The 11709-nt window shown below is 36.1% G+C and overlaps 1 protein-coding gene and 1 pseudogene across 2 annotated transcripts; both read left to right on the forward strand.

Moving 5' to 3' along the window:
- Window positions 1-339: 339 nt before the first annotated feature.
- Window positions 340-4789, forward strand: LOC147479145 (ras-related protein RABA6a-like). The gene is made up of 2 exons (XM_086576283.1): window positions 340-725; window positions 4181-4789. The coding sequence occupies exons 1-2, from the start codon at window positions 508-510 to the stop codon at window positions 4614-4616; spliced, it is 654 nt and encodes a 217-aa protein (XP_086432409.1). The 5' UTR covers window positions 340-507; the 3' UTR covers window positions 4617-4789.
- A 1458-nt stretch (window positions 4790-6247) lies between these two features.
- LOC147479146 (putative sulfate transporter 3.3) lies at window positions 6248-11115 on the forward strand (annotated as a pseudogene). The gene is made up of 13 exons (XR_015205583.1): window positions 6248-6850; window positions 6951-6999; window positions 7117-7324; window positions 7419-7590; window positions 7846-7910; window positions 9123-9236; window positions 9360-9476; window positions 9624-9750; window positions 9890-10173; window positions 10294-10488; window positions 10573-10680; window positions 10791-10841; window positions 10933-11115. The product of XR_015205583.1 is annotated as a putative sulfate transporter 3.3 (transcript).
- The last annotated feature ends 594 nt before the right edge of the window (window positions 11116-11709 follow it).

Raw genomic sequence — 11709 nt, forward strand, 5'->3', positions numbered from 1 at the left:
GAGTGAGCTCGAGCGAGCCCAAGCCGAACTCCGAGCCCTCGATTATTTTACACTATAAATATGCTATTTGAACTAAACGAGCCGAGTTTCATCAAGCTCATTTGTTACACGAGCTTTTATTTGAGCTCGAGCTTCGCTCATATAAGAAACGAAATGAAGCTCGAGCCGAACTTTAAACGAGCCAAAGCCTAAGCCGAGCTCTGAGCCCTCGGTTGAAATTCCACCATTATCGACCTGAAACCCATCATAAAGAACGCATTTAACTTGGGCATTGTTAAAGATTTTTTTAGTATTAAATATCCCTTTTCTAATTGCGTCGTTATCATTATTGTCACTAAATACTTCAAAAGCCAATACCAAGAAAGCCTTAGCACCCGCTTTGGACAAAATTATATAAGTGAACAAGACATATTATCTGCACCAAACTTTGATATATACTACTTAAATTTTGCAACAACTCTTTCTAGCTATCTTCTTCAAAATTATAAAGAAAGTAAGCTTAAGGACATGGACGATTCATTCGATGAAGAGTGTGATTATCTCTTTAAAGCTGTTCTAATAGGAGATTCAGCTGTTGGTAAATCAAACCTTCTTTCAAGATTTTCTAGAGATGAATTTCGACTTGATTCTAAGCCTACCATCGGAGTTGAATTTGCTTATCGGAATGTAAAAGTTGGCGATAAACTCATCAAAGCTCAAATATGGGACACTGCGGGCCAAGAGAGGTAAACAATATATTCAATAAACAAGCTAGAATATTCTTGTTTTTTTCTTTGATATGGCAATACTAACATACGTATCCTCCAATTATTTAGATGATCAGCATGTTCCGGATTGATTTTTAAATTCACTATTGCATGATATATCCTGATATATCCAATTAGCATGATATCATCCATTCATCCAGTTTTAGATTTTTTTTTTTCTATAGATTTAAGTATGTGTCTGAACTTCGGGTAGATTGACTCACTCTTTGAAGTGGCTAGCCATAATAAAAAATACATAATAAACCTGCTGTCTTTTGCTTCATGTCGAAACTAGGCATATGCCCTGAAATGTACACAAGTTGAGGTCATATTTCTGCTGCACAGAAAAGGGTCTTATGACTCATTATCTAGTATTGTGTTTAACGAAGTATTTGTTAGGTAAAGGTCATCTTCGAGTCTACTAAATTTTGAACTAACACAATTACTTGCCTGAATCCATCAGCCAATGACATACGCTGTGTATTCAACAGTCTTATATATCAGGGCAACTGGACGATGTTCTCGAATGCGTCTTCAATGATTCATTAAAGTCTCTTAAATTTCCTCTATATATGCACGCACTTATTTCACTTTCACTTGTTTTTTTCTTTTCATTCTTTTTTTTGGGGAGGCGCCGAGGTGAACTTTGACAGATCAAACATAAAATTTAGTCCATCAAGCATTTCTTTTCTGGTTGCTAGTGTATTTCTCAGTTTGCATGCGGTTTTGTAGGCTAATTTATATCAAAGTTACAACTTACAAGACGAAACCAAAATTTATTTGATGCCTTGTTGCACATTACAGCGCCAATGGCCCCCAAAGCAAAATGAGCATTACACTCCTACATTAAACCACCTACTAAGTAGAGATGGGGCCAAGCTGGGGTTGGTTTGGTGGTGGCGTGGTGCTCACTGGTGCCTATCCTCCGACTCAACAAATCAAGTACCTAAAATCTGGACAGCTAATTACTCATTGTAAAATGGTTGTTGTAGAATGTAGAGGTAGGGACAAAGCATGCAAAGGAGAAGCTAAGTCCATGATTAATACTAGGGCAGGCATCATTAAATCTCATTCTCTTTTTAAGTTTTCCTCCTTGTGAGTCAATAATATATAGAGTACTCATAACATATATGGGATATATTCATACTTTAGCTAATATAATCACATGAAACTTTTAGAATTTTACTCACTAGAGTAAAAGTAAAATAACAAAAGTTAAAAGGATAAATCCAATATTAGTACTTGGGTCAAAAGTCCATGTCTTTTCCAATGATCACATGGGAAAAGTTATTCACTGATGTCCAAGAGTCAAGGGTGCGTATTGTTTTCTAGTGGGAAAGAACGAATAATTGAGGTGCGCTGTTCGACTACAAGAGCAATGTTGCACCGAGATCCCAAGAGGCAAGCCACTCGGGCTTAAATTGGTCAAGAAAATTAGGACAATGACCGAATGAGACACTTGGCTAAGCCCAAATATTTTTAAGAATTGAATTCTTAGAAAGCCACAAAATTGAAAACCTTGCAAAGCCCAAGCTTGGATTCATCATAGCCAGCCCCTCCTGAAATCATGGTACGGATCCTGTACAAAAATTTTCATTATATCAAGTATCAACAAATGAAAAAGGGGCGTGATACTCTGATCTTTCATTTATGTTACCCTCAATTGGTGTATCATGTATGTGGGGAATTTGTGCTCGTCTGACAGACATTTTCAAGTGGTAAGCGGTAGAACCAAAATGATGAGCGTTCCACATTTTCATAATTCCCCGCAATCCAAGTCTGAGGGGTAATAACAACTTGTCATTCTTATTAGCCAAAAAGAATGACCTAATGTAAAGATGATAATAAGGATAGTTTTTCACTAAGTAACAATAACGATAGCATTTGCTAGTTGTTGAGTTGTGAATTTTAGACAAATTTTTTTATTCCATCTCGTATGTTTTTTCGTTTTTTATTCATACGGGATATTTCATTTTGTCCCGTGAGTTTTTTTTTTTTCAAAATTTTTTTTTCGTCGTCAAGTGGAAATTTTATTGATAATGATAACAAGTTTTACAAATGATTAAAAATAGCTTCTCACAAACAAACAACGCCGCAAGTCCATTATGAATGACAAATCATATCTTCCTAAATACAAACTTCGTTAGAACCAATTATTATTCGTTGTTGTCCATAACTTTTACAACCTCTTAAAGGAGTTCAATGATTTGTTATCTTTAAGAAAACCGAAAGTTTTCAAATTTTCAAACGGGATGTTACATCCCTTTTTGGTGTGTTTTATATACATTTATTTTTTTTATTTTCATTTTTTTTTATTTAGACGGAATAAACACATTTCGTTCAATTTTAAAACCACATTTGCATTGGACAACCTCTAGTAGCATCTCACCAAAAATCTCACTAAGAAGATAACTATGAGAGAAAATAGTCTTATGTGACGCCTATATGGAGGTACCAAGTTGTTGCAAGTTGTTGTGAATGGTCTTAGAGTCGTAATAATAGAACTATCGGAACTATGAGCATTCCACCCTTACAGCGTGAGCGTAATAGACTTTCCTTACATACTATGTGGGCATGTGGCTCTGAGCAAAATTATAAAGCATTGATGTATTCCCCAAATTTCTTATGGGCTAGACTATGGACTACGTAAATTTTGGGTCCAACAGATTTGCAAGGTTATAAACATTGGATATAGCCCCAGTCCATTTCCTGCACTGCTCTGTAGCCAATGTTCTAAAAACGCTAGGTTACGGTGGAGGCGCTAAAAAGCTTAAGCGTTTTTTTTCAAATATATCTTATAATATATATAGTAATACACACCTATACTACAAAAATGAAAAAAATCATTTATCATAACTCAAAAAAAAAAAAAAAAAAAAATAAAACAAAGATATTTATTACAAAAATGCGTTAGTTTAAGAAAATCGACTTCATATAAAAATATATTCTTTCTTATAGTGGTATATAATTTACATTGAACTTTAGTTTTTTTTCAAACTTAATCATTCAAATCTTAAGCCTACAATCGGTCTTTAATTTTCAACATTTAATCATTCAAAAAAAAATTGGCAGCTGCCTACACCGCTAGCTAAATCGGTCCTTAATCAAAATCTTACATAGATTGTTCCTTAGTCCTCCTCAATTTTTAAATTGTTCATCTAGAGGGGTATAAAATACAAAAAGAATCGGTTAGGCACCACCCTAGCGTAAATCTGCAGCCTTGTTGGTCTCCCTATAGCAATGGTTGCCTATACTATTTTAGAACAGCGTTTTAGAACAGCCAGTACTCAGTACTCGCATTTATTTGCTCAACCAATGAATTTTTGTTTATTGTTTTCGTAATTCTCGATTTAATCTTGTCGATATTTGTTGATGTGAACTCTGAATGATTTAGTTTGTTGTTCTCTAATTATGTGATTCTAAATCATGAACAGATTCAGAGCAATTACCAGCTCTTACTACAGAGGAGCATTAGGAGCCATGCTAGTATATGACTTGACGCGTCGAGCAACATTTGATAACTTGAAGAAATGGCTAGAAGAACTTAGACACTTTGGAGATTCTGATATGGTGATTGTACTTGTTGGAAACAAATCAGATTTGGTTCACAAAAGAGAAGTTAGTGAAGAGGACGGAAGGAACCTAGCTGAGAATGAAAATATATTTTTCATTGAAACATCAGCCTTGGAGAATTTTAATGTTGAAGAAGCATTTCTTCACATGATATCACAAATTCATAAAATTACAAGTCAGAAAAACCTTGAAGCAAAGATCATTGAAGGAATGACACCTAACGTTGGGAATACAACAATATTGCATATCGATGAAGTATCAGCAACAAGAAAAGATACTGGTTGTTGTTTAACATAAGGATTAACTGACTTAATTTGTTGGTCAAGGTAGTATCATTATTTTTTTTTTTCTTTGTCCCTTTTTTTAAAGATGAAAAAGTGCATTGTTATGTGACAGAAAGAGTAGTAGTTACCAACATTGTGAGGTATTGTGGCAAATGGTACTATCTCAATTTTCTTTCACTTGTTCAACTCAAGTGGCTCTCTAATCTCTACGCTTTAGGCAATGCTAAATGGGGCCTAACATAAAAATTCACGAGTTGCACGTTAACCTCAGCAAGTATTTAAATGCCATAAACAAAGATTATCAAACTTGAATATCATCATGTTAGAGGAAATATGTGTGACACCATGAATAGTCACAATCGATTGTTACATTTATTTTGTAAAGTGAAAGTTAGCTACACATACTTTGCTCCTTTCGAACATAGAAAGGGGTCAAAAGGATTCTTGGTGTCTCATCACCGCATTATCACCTCCGAAAGAACATGGAAAAAATGTAAAAAAAGAAAACGATGAGTAATTATCTCCACGTTATCAAATTCTTAGGTTAAGACAAAATAAAATAGGGAAAAGAAGGTGGTAATAATTGGTGGATATGGATCAGAAAATCAATATCAGTCTATCAGGATACTTGATTGGACGATGCCTTTTTTTAAAAAAAAACATAACTATTTCACTCTTCAAACATTATGGGTCTAGTGTCCAAATGCTCACATTATCTCTTCTGTAAACTCTTGCCATATCAAGATTCAAGAACATGATGTGATGACGGCATGCTTGTGCCTTTATACATAAATTATAGATAAAAGGCTTGGAGAAAATGTGTTAAACTCCTAGGACCATCAGAAAAGCAATGCCCATAAAGTAAATGGATCGGATAGATGCTGAGGATTCTGGCTGCAGTGAAGATTATGGTGAATAAAGGATTGAATCTACAAAGGCAATCATGATTTGGATCGTTCACTAGTTTGAGATTCTCCATTTCAACAACTCTCTCACGAACCATAAAAGTTGTGACGACTCTGATGATCTGATCTCGTACCCAAAACCACACCATTGGTCATTCTCATTGGCGCACTATTGGGTCGGTATTTCTCCACTTTGGAGTTTGTATCAGGTCCAATGATCTTCTACCAAGTACCATTCTAAATTTGTGGTGTGTAAACAGTGCAATGCTTTCCTGTGTGAAGACCGGTAATATGAACTCCACTTTAAGCAGGTCCAAAGAACTCAACCACCAATAGTGGAATTAAAAGATATGATGATGAACTGAAATCTGATGAACTGAAGTCTGATTTGATGGATTAGTCCTCGATCTTACAGTGGAGATCAATCACCCCTACGAAAATTAGCTCCAATGGAATATGTCTAACCACGCCATAAGATGACATTTTTAAGAAAAGATAAAGATTATACATTTGGTACTAGCCAGAAGTATATATAAATACTGAAATATTTTGAGAAGTTCATTCACAAAAATTTTGTGGTTTAGTAAGCGATCTGGTTCGTGAATATTGTGTCAGATGAGATGCAATCACACAACAGTACATGGCACACCTGTCTAGGACTCTAGGTGGACTATAAGCTGACTTCAGGTTTAAAACATTGCATTGCTTCTCCCTCGCTCCCTATACATGCATGTCTTTTAAATGCCAATAACAAGAAGAGTGGGCTCATTCTCAAAGCACAACCGATAACTCGATAAGGCTTGCCACAGGATCCTTCAAAACAACCCCACCACCTTTTTCCCGGCCCTCTTCTCTGTCTTCTACAACTTGCTTTCCTTTTTGTGTAATGTGCATCTTAATTTGTACTCTAGCGGTCCCTAGAAAAGCTAGCTAGATCGATTGATTGAAGAGGGGTTCATAAGTCGCATAAAAATAGGTACACTCTTGTTACAATGAGTGTATGATCTTCACAGCCTTTTCTCACTTATATATGGAAACTACACACCCAAACATGAATAGTAACTTCAACAACCTTCAACATTTAGAAATAGCCATGGAAGTTCACAAAGTCATTCCACCACCACCTAGAAGCACATTGAACAAGCTCAAAACTAGGCTCAAAGAAACATTCTTTCCTGATGACCCTTTACGCCAATTCAAAGGCCAGTCTGTAAAGAAGAAATGGATTCTGGGTGCTCAATACTTGTTCCCTATACTTCTATGGGGGCCTAATTATAGTCTCAAGCTTTTCAAATCCGATATCATTTCTGGCCTTACTATAGCAAGCTTGGCCATTCCCCAGGTATCTAGACTAACTTTTTGTTTCTTTTTTCCCTTTCTTCCATGTGAATTGGTTGATCATGACACAATTTTCTTAACAAATGCATTATATCAACTTACAGGGAATAAGCTATGCTAAGCTTGCTAATCTACCTCCCATTGTTGGCCTATGTGAGTCTTATTTTTCTTTTCTTATTAACATGTGTAGTTGTTGTAGTTCATCTTCATAGCTTAAATATATAGCACTGTAATGTTCTGTTCTGGTATGATATCTTAACATGTTTGTAGATTCAAGCTTTGTACCACCACTTGTGTATGCTGTGCTTGGAAGTTCCAAGGATCTTGCAGTCGGTCCCGTATCCATTGCTTCTCTTATATTGGGATCAATGCTTAGACAAGAAGTATCTCCTACAAAGGAGCCTCTCTTGTTTCTTCAACTTGCTTTCTCTTCAACTTTTCTAGCTGGGGTCTTTCAAGCTTCTTTAGGGATTCTAAGGTGAGACAGTACTATTCTTGTCTTGAATCATTCCACCTTTATTTATATTTTATATGATATCTTCTAACTTTATGTGGATTGGTTTTTTGTATAGGCTTGGATTCATAATTGATTTTCTTTCAAAGGCTACTCTCATAGGCTTCATGGCTGGATCTGCAATTATAGTATCTCTACAACAACTCAAAAGTCTTCTTGGGATTGTCCACTTCACCAAAAAAATGGGCTTAATTTCTGTTTTGAGCTCTGTTTTCCACAACACAGATGAGGTTATTATATTATGTTCTTGCCATATATTTTGAGAAAAAATAAAATATTATGTAGGGTACTCTCACACGAAAACGTATAAAAGGACGTACAGAGTTCACATATTGCCGTTACATTATTTTCAAGTGAGGAGGGTACCCGTTTATCATTTAATGGTTACACGGTATATGATAGTACGTCTCCATAGTGATATTTTATGTTCATATTGTTGCTGATTAATTGATTGTTATTTGGTTGTTTGTGGTGCATGATTGCAGTGGTCATGGCAAACCATTCTCATGGGCGTCTGTTTTCTTGTATTCCTCCTTTGGCCAGACACGTTGTATGTTGTTGCTCATTAACTTTCTCTGCAAATACATACATTCTTTGGGATGCGTATTTTTTAGAAACAAACTAATAATGAGGATAAGCCTACATTAACACATATTTATTGCTACTGACCAAGAGATGGTGATACCACTAGGAACCACCGATTTTGGACTCGAATTTTAGTAGCCCGATAGCCGCTTGACCTATCTAGGTTAAAGCAAAGTGCACACCGATGATCAGGCATTCAGAAGCACAGTACAGCCTACACAAATATCAAATTTGATGTAAATTGTGCACGACGATGCGCAACTATTGGTGTACAATATTGGCTTTGGCTTCTCCAAATTTTGTGAACTTGTGATGCTAGCTTTCATATCTCATTTGTATGCATGATCTATGTACTTTCCTTTGCATTTGGCTATAGATTCAACTGATTAGATTCAGGTTTTGGAGTCAATTTTGCCGAGAGTGTGGGGCACTGATTCTCTTACTCTCCACCTTTTGAGTGGAGAATTGATTGCCCAACAAAGAACCGTTTTGTTGCAAGTCAAAACTCAAAGGCCAAAAGTGTTGGTGCTTTTCTGTTGACTGCGGTCTACCACCATGCACTTTCCCGTCCCTGTAGTCAGGTGGGAATTATTGGTTCGCAATAATACAAAAGAACAAAACAAAAGCTAATTAACAAAAAATAAGGGGAAAATCCCATGTCCAGGGACCTACCTTGCCAAAAAATATAACTACAAAGAATTTTTTCCATGTCCATGTTTCAAACTTTCAATATTTCATGTGCATTTTTTTTACAGGGTGGCTTAGCTTATTTTACAAAATCCCATGTTCTACAAAAAGTAAAAACAAATGTTCTATATCATATGTATATTTCACAAAATTGACCTGGTGAGGGGAAAATTGCCTACACAAACTTCTGTGATCCAATGTCTTCATTGACAAACAAAGGTAATTCGTTCCAGGCTTCCAGCCATTTTCTTGGCCACCAGGATACGAAATAGGGAACCTAGGCCATGTTTCCTGATCTCAGTTGGACAAAACTTGGATTAACTAAGACGCAACTTGAACCGTTCATATATATACGAGCTCTCAAGGGATACCCTTTGCCCAAAAAAATTCATTATTTTTAAATTTTGCTATTTATTGTTAATTAGTAATTATGGGAAGCATATATTTTAGTAGGTATGATCATTCTGACCATGAAACCATAATTGTGTAGAGCATGAGAAGACCAAAGCTCTTCTGGGTGTCAGCTGGAGCACCACTTGTATCTGTGATGCTTTCCACACTACTAGTTTTCATATTCAAAGCTCAAAATCATGGCATCAGCGTAGTAAGTTGATGGGGGGACACAGTATTAGTATATCACCCTTTTTATTTTCGCCCGCTCTTCCTTTGTTCCATTTTCATGTAGTTAATTTCATATGACTCTGTATTAATCATCTTGCTTCTATAGATTGGTAATCTGGAAGGAGGACTAAATCCTCCATCATGGAATATGTTGCAACTTCAAGGAAAGCATCTTGGACTTGTACTGAAAACAGGCCTTGTCACTGGCATCATCTCCCTCACTGTAAGTTTCTCCTTCACTAATAAGATTTTCGTTGTCCTAAAAAGAATGAATACTCCTAAGAACTGGAGTAAGAAATTCTGTTTTCAAGACCTTTAATAATAATATCCGGTAACTTGGTGCTAATGAACGCTAAAAATGTATATATAGGAAGGCATTGCAGTTGGAAGAACATTTGCTGCCCTGAGGGACTACCAAGTAGATGGGAACAAAGAAATGATGGCAATTGGAGTGATGAATATTGCGGGCTCCTGCACATCCTGCTACATTACCACAGGTTCGCATTAACCACCTTTCATATGATGATATGAGTCCATCAAGAAGCATAAAAGAAACATCGGAAAAAGGGGTGTCATGATATTCTGCGCGCTCTCCATGATTCCATGTTATAACCATGCTTAATGATTGTGTTGCAGGTGCTTTCTCCCGGTCAGCTGTGAACCATAATGCAGGAGCAAAGACAGCATTCTCTAACATAGTGATGGCTATTACTGTGATGGTTACTCTACTTTTCCTTATGCCCCTATTTCGTTACACACCCAATGTGGTATTAGGTGCCATTATAGTCACAGCAGTAATTGGACTTATTGATGTTCCTGCCGCTTATCTCATTTGGAAGATCGACAAATTTGATTTTGTTTGCTTGTGTGCATTCTTTGGCGTCATTTTCATATCTGTCGAAGATGGACTTGCAGTTGCTGTAAGTCTTACATAATTTTGTAACTAGAAGTTTAGAAATGTAGTACAGACCCAGTTCGAAACAGGGTATATCACATCTATGATATACAAAATTCCTTAAAGATCATTTTGCTCTGTGTAGGTTGGGATATCAATCTTTTAAGATCCTGTTGCAAATTTACAAGACCCAAAACTGTCAAGTGTTGGGAAATATTCCTGGAACAAATATATACCGCAATCTTCATCATTACAGGGAAGCACAAGCAATTCCAGGATTTCTTATTCTAAGCATAGAAGCTCCTGTTAATTTTGCCAACACCACATACCCCAATGAAAGGTTTGAAGTTGCATTCTTTTATTAGTACACACACTATACAAGTCTCATATTTCTTTTACATTTCTAATTTTCTTTCATTTGCAGAATCTCAAGATGGATAGAAGACTATGAATCTGAAAAGGAAGTGAAAAACACTCTGATCTTCATGTTGTGATCCTAGACATGTCTGGTAAGGGTTTAGCAACATTTGGCGCTATTAACAAAAACATTTGAAGTGAATAACAAAAGAGATGACAAGAAATTCATTCTTATGTATCATTTGTGTTTATTCCAGCTTATAAGTGCTATGGATATGAGAGGAGTCTCACTTATAAAAAGACCCAAAGAAAACAATGGACAAACGGGGTCTCCAGGCAAGCAATAGAGACTTTCACTTCAAGTATTTCTTCGTGTTTTAAAATTTATTTCCTGTAATACTTTTCCAATTCATTATATGCATTTCAGCTTGTCTTGGTGAATCCTGTGGGTGAAGTGATGGAAAACTGCAAAGGTTAAATAAAGCCCATGATTTCCTAGGCATGGATTGCCTTTTTGACTTTAATTTTGACTGTTGGAGAGGCTGTAACATCTCTCTCATCCAAGATGAAGAGACAGGCATCAAGTCCTGTATGAAAGCAGAATGGATATCAAGTTCTCAACCAATTACTTCTCTAATTGTGAAAAAAGTATTACAAACATGTAATGGTACGATGCAATGGTGCATTCTTGGTTGTTGTTCTTATCTGTAATAGACTATCTTATGTTAGTTTTGTTATTACCTAATGCTTCAACATTTTGGTTTTATTCTTTTATGTATCATCTATTCACATCCAAGGAAGGATTTTGACTAGCTCTTTCCTAAATTGACTTTTGTTAATGCCAGACTAAATGTGACATATGTCCCAAATAGCATGCTTCAACCTATCACTTTAATGGTAGATAGATTAAAACTCGTTATAGCCCAAGACCAAAAAGAGATTTTACAACTTGATGGATTGATGTGCATGCAAGAGAAAAAGAGCATCTGGTGTGAACTGCAGAGAACGGTTGGGGACTGTGTTCTAAGAGAAGTCTAGCAACTGTGCCACAGTGACATTTGTAGACTATGAATGAGAGTGGAGACTATTTGTAGATATTGGTGAAGGTAGTAGATCTTCAACCACCAAACAGATCGGTGAGTTAAACACTATTTTATTTTATTTTGGGCTCTAAGTGGAAATTGTATTTACCAAATGAAAAGAA

The sequence above is a fragment of the Coptis chinensis genome, chromosome 8 (assembly GCF_015680905.1).
Source record: "Coptis chinensis isolate HL-2020 chromosome 8, ASM1568090v1, whole genome shotgun sequence".
Classification (NCBI taxonomy): Eukaryota; Viridiplantae; Streptophyta; class Magnoliopsida; order Ranunculales; family Ranunculaceae; genus Coptis; species Coptis chinensis.

Bases quoted from the DNA above. Each gene is read 5' to 3' on its own strand.
- LOC147479145 (XM_086576283.1), top strand. From the start codon at position 508: ATGGACGATTCATTCGATGAAGAGTGTGATTATCTCTTTAAAGCTGTT. The intron at 726-4,180 runs GTAAACAATATA...AATCATGAACAG, and splicing joins GACACTGCGGGCCAAGAGAG to ATTCAGAGCAATTACCAGCT.